Here is a 13970-nt window from a genome sequence, read left to right as displayed (position 1 = left end):
TTAAGTCATATGGCAGAGTCTGTATGGCTCACAAAATCTAAAACATTTACTATCTGGTCCTTTACAGTAAAGTCTGCAGACCTCTGATCTGATTCTTTACTTCCAACCCCAGCAGCAAGGGCACACAGAACATGTGCAGTACAAGCGCCATCCTAGTCACAGTAACCTTAACTTTGCTTGCTCAGTCAACAGCCCATCCCCAGGACAAAGAATGCTTCTGAGCAACATCATTCTTCTGTAAATACAAAGTCCTATATGACAAAAGATGTAAAGGGAGCCCACCAGTCTAAAAACTGACAGCTAGGACTTACCTAAGGGCTGGAGAACTTTGATTTCAGATTTAAAAATCAGTAAATTAGAAAAGGTGTTTTTATTGTATCCTAAAATAAGGAGGTGAGCTTTCTTGAAGGTGTTCTACAATAAATTAATAATGACATTAAGACAAAACAGTTAGTCTTTTGATTGGTTTTCCTTTCATTCGGGGTTTCAGATTCAAATTGTGCCAATGTCTGCACAACGGTTTTAGTTACATCTTTAGAATCACATAATTTTAAGAGTTGAGCAACCTTTGAGACTTTTTTCTATAAAAAGTAGAAATTGTTGTAACAAGGGATGGGGTAGAAGGGGCAGAGAAGCCACAGGTTAACCCTTGATTGCCTGGTTCTCCTAGGAAGTTGCTCCTAGATGAATCAGATAAGAAACCATGGATAACTCTGCATAATCCAGCTCCTTTTGGGGATATAAAAATTCAACAAACAAAAAAACTTTGATTAGATGAGGTTCTTCAGAAAGTCCATGAAAAATATGTATTATGAAAAAATGATGTAGAAATTTCAAATATTTTTGGTACTAAAATAAACTCACAGTAGATTGTTACAATGTGTCTGAACAGGACTTAGCTTGAGGAACTAGGAAAGATAAGGCATCAGTTTGAAAAGAGTGCCTATCAGAGCAACACAAATTCTGCTAAAATTGAAGCAAGAACAAACATCAAACTCATGATGAAGCTTGGGTGGAAAAATGGTGAAATCACTGATACTTACAAAAAGTTTATGGGGACAATGCCCCCAAAGAAATCAACAGTTTATAAAGGAATAACTCATTTTAAGAAGGGCCAATACAATATTGAAGATGAAGCCCACAGCAGCAGACCATCCACATCCATTTGTGAAGATAAAAATTAATTTTGTCATGCCCTAATGAAGAGGACTGACAAACAACAGCAGAAACAATAGTCAAAACCATGGATGTCTCAAGCGGTTCAGCTTACAGAGTTCTGTCTGAAAAAATGAAAGTTGAGCACACTTTCTACTCTACGGACACCAAAGCTGTTGCACCCATATCAGCTGCAAACGAGAGGAGAACCTTAAATGGAAATTTTAAACAAGTGGGGATCAAGATTCTGAAGTATTTCTTTCAAGAGTTGTAACAGGAGATGGAACATGGCTTTACCAGTGCGAGCCTTAAGACAAAGCATGGCCGGGCGCGGTGGCTCAAGCCTGTAATCCCAGCACTTTGGGAGGCCGAGACGGGCGGATCACGAGGTCAGGAGATCGAGACCATCCTGGCTAACACGGTGAAACCCCGTCTCTGCTAAAAAATACAAAAAACTAGCCGGGCGCGGTGGCGGGCGCCTGTAGTCCCAACTACTCGGGAGGCTGAGGCAGGAGAATGGCGTGAACCCGGGAGGCGGAGCTTGCAGTGAGCTGAGATCCGGCCACTGCACTCCAGCCTGGGCGGCAGAGCCAGACTCTGTCTCAAAAAAAAAAAAAAAAAAAAAAAAGACAAAGCACAAGGCAATGGCTCCCAAGAGGGGAAAGTGGCCCAGTCACAGCAAAAGCGGACCAGCCAAGAGCAAAGGTCATGCAACAGTTTTTTGAGATGCTCAAGGCATTTTCCTTGTTGACTTTCTGGAAGGCCAAAGAGCAGTAACATCTACTTATTATGAGAGTGCTTTGAGAAAGTTAGCCAAAGCTTTAGCAGAAAAAGCGCCCAGGAAAGCTTCACAGAGTCCTTCTCCACCACCACAAAGCTCCTGCTCATTTCGTCATCAAACAAAGGCAATTTTGCAAGAGTTTTGATGGGAAATCCACCTTATGGTTCTTATTTGGCTCCTTTTGACTTCTTTTAGTTTCCTAATCTTAAAAAAATCTATAAAGGGCACTCATTTTTTTCAGTTAATAATGTAAAAAAGACTGCATTAAAAAGGTTAAATTCCTAGGACCCTTAGTTCTTATGGATGGACTAAATGGCTGGTATCATCTTTTACAAAAGTGTCCTGAACTTGATGGAGTTTACATTGAGAAATAAAGTTTATTGTTTTTATTTTTATCTTTCTGTCTTTCTATTTCTATATTTCTATTTTTCCACAAACTTTTTGAAGTCTCTTATATACTCATTTGCTTGCCTTTCACATAAGGGTATTGTTAATTACCATTCTTAGCAGAATTAGAGCTATTTAAGGAAATTTGGCAAATGTATTTAAAATGTCAATCATGGAATCCTGCAATGCATTAATTGCTAAATCAAAGTATCACAACTTAAACCTACAATGAATATCTACTGAGCTGCCCAAAACATGTAGAACACACACATATAACAGCCCCCGCAACAAACACACACACACGAGCATGAAAGCATTACTTTCCTGCCATTGATGAAGATTTGCTCTAATAAAAACAACACATGGAGAGAGCCCCAGAGTTACTTCTTACCTGTTGATTTCAATGACTCCTTGGCTAAAAGCACAATTAGAACAATACTGATGATAAACAACACGAGCAGAAGAACACTGAGCACAATCTCCAAAGTAGTAAATTTTTGCAGCTTCTTTCTTGCCATCTCTAAAAAGTAAAAGAAAACAATTTTAGATGTGAATTTGATTTACTATATAACTAGTAAGATTTTTAATGGAAAAGCTCAAATGTATGCAATGGATACTATAACAAGCCTCCCAAGCCCCCATTATCTAAATTAAAAAATTATCAACTCATGGCCAATTCATTCTGTCTTTATTCTGGTCCACTTTTCTCCCTACCCCGAATTACTCTGAAGCAAATCTCAGGTCTCATGTCTTTTAATCTAAAAATACTCAGCATGTTTCTTTAAAAGATAAGAAATCTTGCAAAAGGCAAAATATTATCACACCTAACATATGTTTAGCATTTTTCCATGTTTTTTGGCCACTTGTATGCCTTTTTTGGGAAAAATATCTGTTCATGTCCTTTGCCCACTTTTTAATGGGGTTATGTGTTTGTTTGTTTGTTTTTTTCCTGTTGAGTTGTTTGAGTTACTTATAGATTCTGGATATTAGCCCTTTGTCAGATACATTGTTTGCAAATATTTTATCCCACTCTGTAGGTTGTCTGTTTACTCTATTTTATTTTTTTTACTGTGCAGAAGCTTTTTAGTTTAATTAAGTATCCTATTGTCTAATTTTGTTTCTGTTGTGGTTTCTTTTGAGGACTTGGTCATAAATTCTCTGCCTAGGCCAATGTTCAGAGAGATTTTCCTAGGTTTTTCTTCCAGGAATTTTATAGTTTCAGGTCTTACATTTAAGTCTTTAATCCATCTTGAGTTAATTTTTGTACATGGTGAGAGATTTCATTCTTCTGCAGATGACATTCCAGTGTTCCCAGTACCATTTATTGAATAGGGAGTCCTTTCGCCAGTGCATATTTTTGTCAAGAATCAGTTGATTGTAGGTATGTAGCTATATTTCTGAGTTCTCTGTTCTTTTTTACTGATTTATATGTTTATTTCTATACCAGTACTGTGCTGTTTCGGTTACTATAGTCTTTTAGAGTAATTTGAAGTCAGGTAATGTGATACCTCCAGCTTTATTCTTTTTGCTTAGGATTACTTGGGCTACTTACACTCTTTCAGGGTTCCATATGAATTTTAGGATTGTTTTTTCTAAACCTGTGAAGAATAATGTTGGTAATTTGATAACAATTGCACTGAATCTGTAGATTGCTTTGGGCAGTATGGTCATTTTGATGATACCGATTCCTCCAATCCTTGAGCATGGGATGTTTTCCAATTTGTGTCTTCTACAATTTCTTTCATCAGTGTTTTATAGTTGTCTGTAGACATCCTTGAACCTCCTTAGTCAAATGTATTACTAGGTATTTTATTTTATTTTATTTTATTTTATTTTATTGTAAATGGGATTGAGTTCTTGATTTGGTTCTCAGCTTGATTGTTATTGGTGTATGGAAATGCTACTAATTTTTGTACATTAATTTTGTGTCCTGAAACTTTACTGAAGTCATTTATTAAATCTAGGAGTCTTTTGGAGGGTTTAGAGTTTTCTAGGTATAAGATTATATCATCAGTAAACAGAGGTAATTTGACTTCCTCTTTTCCAGTTTGGATGCGTGTTATTTTCTTCTATTGCCTGATTGCTGTAGCTAGGACTTCCAGTACTAAGTTGAATATGAGTGGTGACAATGGGTGTCCTTGTCTTGTCTCCATTTAGGGGGAATGCTTTCAATCATACTGAACTTTTCCTTGCTCAGTATGATTTTGGCTATGGGTTTTTCATATATGGCTTTCACTATTTTGAGGTATGGTCCTTCTACCCCAAGGTTGTTAGGGGTTTTTATATGAAGGAATGCTGGATTTTATCAAATACTTTTTCTACATCTATTAATATGATCATATGGGTTTTGTTTTTAATTCTGTTTGTGTGATGAATCACATTTATAGAATTGTGCATGTTGAACTATCCTTGCATATCTGTAATAATACTCACTGATCGTGGTGTATTATCTTTTCCACGTGCTGTTGGATTCAGTATGTTAGTATTTTGTCAAGAATGTTTGAATCTATGTTAATAAGGGATATTGGTCTGTAGTTTTATTCTTTTGTTGTGTCTTTGTCTGGCTTCGTTATCAGGGTGATGTTGGCTTCAATATTAGTTTTTAAAAGTCATTTTCAAGTGAGTCACAGAAATCTCACACTATTCTATTTCTTCCTTTCACAAAAGACACATGTGCTAAACATTTCATTAGTGTCTTATTTTTTTTTATTCTATCCCAAGTTCTTCTCGGAAGAGAGGGCAGTGCTAAATAGAGCACGAGAATCCCTGAGCTCGATTTCCAACCCTACCATTTTTTGCTGTGGTAGCTATAACAATTTATGTAATACTCTTGAGTCTCAATTTTCCTATCTGTAAAATGAAACTACAATTTCTTCTGTTATTATTATCTATTGCCAGCTTCTTATTGTGGAAATCAAATAAAAATATTCTAAGTCATAAAGCATAGGTCTCATTATATTATTATTTACCAAAGAGAAGACAGGTAGTGGGTCCTGGGTAAGAAACAGAATGTTTCTACAAAATATGTCAGTCCTACTTTCTCTGAGTATGGCACCACACCCGACTTGGTGTTCTGGTAGAGCAGCTGATGAACAATGCTGACTGCTGTCCTGGTTCACTTGCTCTGGTATGACCCCCATTAAGTGCTTTATGGCCCCATGTGTTGAATGACTCATGCATTGCCTGGGACATAAGTGTAGAAAGCCAGGAAGAGGAGCCATAGCTACAGTCTTGCCTATACAAGACCTACTTTCCCCACCAACCCACCAACACTTGCTTTCCCAGGCTGCCTTGTAAATCATACTCTCTTTACTCAAAAAGAACATCCCCTTTCTTCTGCTGTGAGGTCTTAGTTCATGACTCCCTAAATCAGGAATTGTTTGATATTCCCTTGCAATCTCATTCTCCACTCAATCAACGTTTCCTCCCATATTCTCTTCAGTAGGAAGCAGTCTTCCTTAGTCATTTATCCAAGGACTGGTTGAATAAGAGGACTTACTTCTTATACATTGATAAGAAACTGCTATTAGTCAACATAATGCCCTCTTACTATGCAAAAGGAAATGGAGCTGTGAAAGCAACCTTTCTCTACAACAAGGATTGCCTTGTGTTTTCTAGAATAAATTACTCCAATTCTAGTCTTTCTTACCATGACTGTCTCCACTATCTCACATTCCAAAGAGCTTCATAAGAAATCCTATAAAATTAAACTTGCTTGTTAAATTCCATAAAGATTAATAACCTCTCATGCCTGGTATAATTAAATGAACTAATAAAGCAAAGAGTGATCTTATGTTCACTAATAAGAAGAGGAGTTAGAATGTCTATCCAAGTGACCATGTCTCCTGTTTGGTAGATGCTAATAGTTGTAAGATGTGAGATTGCTTTTTATAACAATATTTAATTTTTTTTCAAATGTTTATTAACACACTATGTTAGACACTATGAAGAAACACCCACCCATTGCTGGTCAAACTATAAATACCCTATGCTCAATGAAGACTCAGCAAAAACTATTAAAATTACTCATGCCCATTACCCAGCAATTGCATTTATAGAAATTCATACCATAAATACACTTACACATTTGGGAATCAATGTATATACAAATAAAGGTTTTCCATCACAGTATTACATGTAATAGCAAAAGATTGAGGACAGTGTAAATATCCATAGAGACAGTACTCAGTAAATATGTGAAGTAAAATATAATTCAATGTTACTTAAAATCATGACATGGCAGGTGTTTTTAATTTCACAAATTATTTGATACTCCTCTCTTGAAGAGGTAGGCCAAGTCCCCACCACCCCCCGCTTTGAGGATGAGCTGGACTTAGTGACTCACTCTCAACAGATAGGATATGGAGAAGGGATAGCATCTAACTTTCAAGACTAGGCTTTACAGCTTCTTCCTTGCTCTTTCTCTTGGATCATTTCCTGAAGAAAACAGTTGCCATGCCATCATAAATTCAAGCAGGACTATGGAAATTTCTAGCAAACAACTGAGGTCTTTTGCTAAGAGCCATCTGAGTGAGCTCCCTTGAAAGCAGGCCTCTATCCCCATTCAAGCCTTCACATGACTGCAGTCCTGGCTGACATCTCGGCCAGACTCATGAGAGACCCTGAATCAGCACCACTCAGCTAACCCACTCCCATATTTCTGTCCTGCATAAATTGGGAGATAATAAATGTTTGTTGTTTTAAACTACAAAATTGTAAGGTAATTTGTTACCCTGCAATAGATAACTAATATGCATAGGTAAATATGACTTTTTAATAAAATATCATTAACATTTTTTTTAAAACTTGCTGTTTATCAATAGTCCTTTTGCGCCATATATTCAAATATGGTTACTTGCGCTATGGAACAATAATATCTATTTTCTAGCTATACAAGAGAAAGGTTTCCTTAAACCTTAAAAAAAACTCCAGCATTATCTGATTGACCTTACTTCCTGCATTATAGAACCCTTGATGGTGAAGCTTCCTATCTCAATTAGAAATGCAATTGAAGAAAAACTAAGATCAAGAAAAATGGCAAGAGGCAAATAAAAAAGGAAATAATTTAAATAGGGTTAAGTGCTTTTAAAAATGTTTTTTTTAAAAACCGCTACTTGGCAATCTGTCCTTAATCTCTGACTATTATTTTTATAGGACAAATATATAATTATGCAATTTTAATGCTAATGATAATAATGGTTAACAGTGATTGAGCAGATATCCTAAGAGGCTTCCATAATTTGTCACATGCAATTTTTATAACAACTGCAAGTTGATTATGGCTACTATCCTCACTTGCAGATGAAAAAATTAAGCTTCAGAAACATCAAATAACCTGCCTGATGTCATACAGCTGATAAGGAGCAAAGCCCCAATTTGAACACCTGCCCTTTGGACTCCACAGCCATGGCTTTCAACCGTTACTCTATAGTCTATGCTATAATGCTCCACGGTGTACACCAGCTTGGGCTTTCTGTGAGATTGTAGTTTAATCAAATAAAACCACATTAAGTTTATGGCCCATAGCACTGTTTTAAATTACCTGGGAGACCTAGAAGAAGCTACTGATGTGCCTTATGTGCCACGTTCATTCATCATTATCTAAGCTATATCTCTGGAAGAAAGAAATCTGCTTGCAGTTTATTTATTCATTCATGAATTATTTATTAAGTCCCTACAATGTGCCAAGCATTCTTTCAAACACTGGCTATACAACAATGAACAAAACAGATAAAAATCCCTGCCCTCGTGATTCTTACATTCCCACAAGTAGAAAAAAGAGACAATAAACAAAATAAATAAATATACAATAGGTTATACTGTATAAGTATATGGAGAAAAAGTGGGAGATAAATGAGGAATGTTGGGGTAAGGGTTGCAATTTTAATTAGGTTGGTCAGAAAAAAAATCGTACTGAAATGTAAGAATTATTACTATATATATATAGGAACGCTTTTACACTGTTTGGCGTGTAAATTAGTTCAACCATTGTGGAAGACGGTGTGGCAATTCCTTGAGGATCTACAACTAGAAATACCATCTGACCCAGCAATCCCATTACTGGGTATATACTCAAAAGATTATAAATCATTCTATTATGAAGACACATGCACATGTATGTTTACTGCAGCACTATTTACAATAGCAAAGACTGGGAACCAACCCAAATGCCCATCAATAATAAACTGAATAAAGAAAATGTGGCACATATACACCATGGAATACTATGCAGTCATATAAAAGAATGGGTTCATGTCCTTTGCAGGGACATAGATGAAACTGGAAGCCATCATTCTCAGCAAACTAACACAGGAACAGAAAACCAAATACTACATGTTCTCACTCATAAGTGGGAGTTGAACAATGAGAACACATGGATATGGGGAGGGGAACATCACACACCGGGGCCTGTCAGGGGATGGGGGACTAGGCGATGGAGAGAATTATGACAAATACGCAATGCATGTGGGGCTTAAGACCTAGATGATGGGTTGATAGGTGCAGCAAACCACCATGGTACATGTATACCCATGTAACAGACCTGCACGTTCTGCACATGTATCCCAGAATTTAAAGTAAAATTTTAAAAAAGAATTATTTATATATATATACATTATGCAAAAGCAATAGAATTTTTTTTCTTCTTGAATTATTTAGTATATGAATAATTGTCAAAGCTCATTGTCCTGGTACTGTCATAGTGCTTTAGGCAAAGTAGACAAATCACATGGGGGCCCAAATTACTAAAATGGCTATCTAAATTAATTTGGAAAAACTAGATATTTGTCCTCTTTTCGGCATTATGGCCAGTGTTTGATGTGTACATGGAGGTCTAAGCCATTCTTTTAAAATCCTTTGCTAACACAAGGCATGAGATCTAGTAGAAAAGAGGATTCATTGTAGATAGACCAAGAACAACTTGCAAAGAGGACCCCAGCAAGCCATAGCTATTCATCAAAAATGCTGGGCAATATTAGTAGGTTGGGTCATCCTTTCCCAGCTGCTTGGCGAGTGGAAGGGATAAGGTAGCTAATGAATGGCTTTTTTCTTGCAAGTCTGGTCACATCCAAAGTGAGAGATCTAAGAGTCAGCTCTTACCCTAGACTGCTGTGTGACCTTGGAAAAACAACTTAACCCCTCTGGGTCTCAGTTTCCCCATCTGAACTGCAAAGGGATCATCTCTAGGAGACAGCTAACTCCTCCTCGAGCCCAGCAACAGAGTGTGCGAAGGCTTATATTTCTCATCACATTCCACAGCTGCCACCTGAACCAATTTTAAATGGAAAATTTCTTATTCTAGTTCCATTCCCTGCTTACAGAACAATTTTTATAGTAATTTTATTAGCTCATTAAAATTTATTGGTGAGGGAATTCCTGATAATAAAAAATGATCATTGGCATCTTCTCAAAGTGTGAGTGAAATAGCAATGAGCTGTCTTAAATTTAGCGTAGCACTTCATTTGATCCCTGGTAGCACAGGGTCCTACCAGCACAACAAACCAAAGACCCCCTCCATCTCACCCCCTCTTGGCACACCTGCAGACATACACTTATTGTCCCACACCAGGACACAGACTGTAGACAGTTTGGACACTGGGAGGTCCTCCTTGCCCAGCAAAGCCGCTGATTAGATTCTGCAACAAAAACCTACTGATATCCTTTTTCAGGGACACCCATGGGGATTAGTCTCAATTTCTTTCTCTCCCCCAAGAGTAACTCTCCCTTCCCACCTCTGTAACCAGTCAGAAAAGAAATGCCTGCATGTGTCTAGCTAGACTCTGGCAACTAGTAAGGATCCATTTTTTTTTTTATTTTAAGTTTTACCAGGGAGGGCCAAATTATCACCTTCTCGTCTTCCCACGGGCACTCCCATTCTACTCCACACATGACTGCCAGGACAGATACCCTACTTTTCTCTTTATGACCTCCTTCCAGATTCCACAGGAAACCACTCCTAACCCCCAGTGCATACCAACTCATAAATGCATCCCAGTTTGTTACACACACCCTCAGTCTATTCCCTAAAATTATTCTGTATTTGATCAACAGAGATACCAAACCCATAAGCATAGTGATAGATTTCTCAATTTTCTGACTATAATTGGTTCTCCAATTACATTTTCTCAATCACAACTCCACATCCTTTCAGAGAGAAATGCTCTAATCTCACTCCCAAATTCTAACTCCTTTTATTCATTTCTCTCACCTCATATCCAGAATCTGAAAGAATTTCTGCCTGCTGCCTCAACCTAAGTATTAAGTAATTCATCACACCTCACACAGAAACACACACATAAACACACAGGTTTCACTACAATCAGGCTTATAGATCTGGCCTTAGTTCAGAAAAATATACACACACTAAGAAAAAAAGATGAATGAGAATTTTGTTCCATGTGTATGCATGTGCATAATTTTTGATTTATTATTGGTGTTGTTTATCTTTGTCTGTGTTTAACAAATTGACAAGGGCATTTTGACTAAAAGAGACCAACTCACATTCACACACACTTGTAGACACACATCTGTAACCACAAAAGAACCCAAGGTTCACAAACATACCTCATTACCTCCTGCAGCCGCTCCCTCTCTGTCTGAAGGATGGCTTAGCAATAAAAGCAGAGGAGCACAGTCCACCAAAGCAACCAAAGATCTGGTAACTATTTACTGACCTATCAAGAAAATGTTAATGGCTTTCAAATGCAAATGAATGGCCAGCTTTTATTTCCAGGATCAGAATTTTTAGTTAATTAGTAATCATGGTCTTGCTCTAAGAAGGACATCCCTACGACTTTTGGAAGGAAATGTCAGCTCCCATGACCCACTCCATCCCCTCCAGGCACTGAATCAGTGGTAAGGACACTCCGTGTGTCTGCTAAGAGAACACAGACACAATTTGTAGATGATAAAGAGCAAAAAATAAATGACCTCAGTATTCCAAAAGAGCCCTGGTATCTTACAGTGACTCCGAACCTCTCAGGAACTCATTGACATTTAGTAGCACAATCTGATGATTGCGATGGAAGGAAGTTGTTTTAAAAATGTTTTAAAAATTGTTTTCTTCTTTCTTCTTTGAGGTGTCCTTAAGCTTGTTTGCAGTATGGAAATCCTTTAATAGTCTGGTGACTCTTGAACTGCCTTTGCAGAATTATAAATAAGAGAAATCTAACATGACTGACTCCATCTTGCTTCTAACCTCCCAGGCTAAATTATGTTTTCTGGGGGATTTTTTTTTTTTTTTTTTGGTTGGCTTTTTGCTTATTCTACTACAAAGGCCAACATAACTATGAGAGGGATTTAGTTTATAGTTAAACTTGGAGTCAAGGGAAAATGATCCCCCTCCTTGCCTGGAGCTTAAAGCCACATTCATAAGGCAAGGTTGGAATTATGGTAGGGGCTTGGACTTTGCTAAAGAATAGGCATAAACAATGTCCCGCCATGGCTTAGTTTGTTTTCTGTAAGTTGCTTACTGCCCCAGTCACATAACCAATGTCACAAAATGTATAACTTCCCCAACTACCAAAGATAACATCACTGTATTGGTCTGTTTTCACACTGCTATAAAGACATACTTGAGACTGGGTAATTTATAAAGAAAAGAGGTTTAGTTGACTCACAGTTCCGCAAGGCCGGGGAGGCCTCAGGAAACAATCATGGTGGAAGGAGAATCAGGCACATCTTAACATGGCAGCATGCCAGAGAGAGAGTGAGCAAGAGCAGGGAAAACTGCTTTATAAAACCATCAGATCTCGCGAGAACTCACTATCAAGAGAACAACACGGGGGAAACCACCGCCATGATCCAATCACCTCCCACCTGGTCCCTCCCTTGACACCTGGGGATTATGGGGATTACAATTCAAGATGAGATCTGGGTTCGGACACAAAGCCTAACCATATCAATCACTATTGTGAAACCTAAATAACTGGTCTTTTAGATATTTGTTAGCGTTTCAGTAGACCAAGAGACACCACCTAGTCTTGAGGCCCCCCCAACACACACACCCCTCCCGGGAACTGACTCAGCTGCACAAAGACAGTTTTAGGTGCTCCTGTGATTTCATTCCCCGCCAATCAATTACACAAGTTCTCCAGCCCCATGCCCACCAAAGTACCCTTTACAAACCTCAGCCTTTGAATCCTGGGGGAGATAGGATTGAGAAGTTTTTCCCTGCTCTTGTTTGGCCAGCCCTGTGATTACTAAACTCTTTATTTACTACAATGCCAGTTTAATAGTGCATTCAAGAATATATTGCTCTGTTTTATAGGTGTGCATTCCCCAAAGTGCTCGGAGGAGTGCTAGCCACTCCTTAAGTCCCTGCCCACAGAGCTTCCTCAAACTCTCTGTCAAAGCCAGACCCACATGAAGAGCCCATTCTGAATGCTGAGCCCAGAAGGGACAGATGAGGCCCCGTGTGCATTCTTCCTCCTCCTACATGGAACATGACTTTGTATTCTCCCTTCCTGGAATAAAATCCTTGTAGAAAATAATAATTTTATCTGTGTGGATTTTACTGGTAATTAACGGTGGGTGGATTAGGCGTCCCTAAAAGTATCCTTTTAGTATGAAATTGTCAAACATAGTATTTCATTCAAGATGAATTATTTCTTGGAGAGTATTTTCATGTTAAATTTTTAGATGATTTAATCTGAAAATTTGGGGAATTTTCCATAAAAATTGGGGAATTTTGGAAAATTTGGAGAATGCTCCTTAGGGATTCTCAGCCCCCATACAGCAGCAAGAGGATCACTTGAGCCCAGGAGATTGAGGCTGCAGAGAGCTATGACAGCACCACTGCACTTCATCCTGGGCAGCACAGCAAGACCCTGTCTCTAATAAAAAAAAAAAAAAAAAAAAAAGGAAGAACATGGACTTTCAAATCAAACTAGCCTGGGCTTAAATATGAGGTCCTCTACTTACTTTCTGCAGAACTTGGACAATCATTTCAATTTTCTGAAGCTCAGTTGCCTTATCTGGAAATCAGGGATGATCATGAGTACTTCATGATGTTACTTTGAGCCTAAGCTGACGTAAGTACCTGACATCCAATGTCAGTTTCCCAACCCCTCCTCAGCCAGTCTTTTCTGAAAATGAAATAATATCCAACAAGCAGTATCATTAGCTTAAATTCTGTTAAGAACTACTCCTCCAGTTCCTCAACCCTTAGGAATAGCCACAGTAAACAGTCAACACATCCCACACTGAACTGATTCCACAGGCCAATGGAGAAAAACCATTACTACAAGACTCTCTCTCTCTCTCTCTCTCTCCACCTCTCTCTCTGTTTCTCTCACATATGTGCGCGTGCGCGCGCACACACACACACATATTCACAAGCGAATGGCATCTACACCCCCTACCTATCAAAATGATGTCTCACAGTCTTCATAGCCTACAAACATTAATTTTTACCTCTGTTTTTGTTGCAGCCAAGTTGCTTTCCTTCTTTCGTCCTATATAAAAGACCTTAACATCACATGCCACCTGCAAAGGGCAAAAAGGAGTTGGTTGGAGGAGGAGTAATTTATCTGCCCAGAAATGTTCAGAGGAAGGTAAGAGCAGAAACAATGTACACAGGACATTACAGCATTTCCTTGTCTTGTGAAATGTCTATTATTTAGCAGCTTTACACTGTCTTCTACTCCTT

At 38.2% G+C, this 13970-nt stretch overlaps 1 protein-coding gene across 3 annotated transcripts in view; it reads right to left on the bottom strand.

Annotated features, from left to right (window-relative positions):
- Nucleotides 1–13177, bottom strand: part of MGAM (maltase-glucoamylase) — a 129821-nt gene extending 116644 nt beyond the window's left edge. For 2 of the 3 annotated variants that reach the window (XM_028846391.2, XM_077997574.1), the window contains exons 1-2: nucleotides 10886–13177; nucleotides 2715–2843 (exon numbers count right to left, since the gene is read on the bottom strand). In XM_028846391.2, the coding sequence (XP_028702224.2) occupies nucleotides 2715–2841 (127 nt within the window). In that variant the 5' untranslated portion in view covers nucleotides 2842–2843; nucleotides 10886–13177. The remainder of the gene's footprint in view (nucleotides 1–2714; nucleotides 2844–10885) is intronic. The other variant, XM_077997573.1, reaches the window with a different exon arrangement.
- Between the last annotated feature and the right edge of the window lie 793 nt (nucleotides 13178–13970).

The sequence above is a fragment of the Macaca mulatta genome, chromosome 3, assembly GCF_049350105.2.
Source record: "Macaca mulatta isolate MMU2019108-1 chromosome 3, T2T-MMU8v2.0, whole genome shotgun sequence".
NCBI lineage: Eukaryota > Metazoa > Chordata > Mammalia > Primates > Cercopithecidae > Macaca > Macaca mulatta.
The sequence above is the reverse complement of the archived record's forward strand: the minus strand, read 5'-3'. Positions and strand labels throughout refer to the sequence as shown.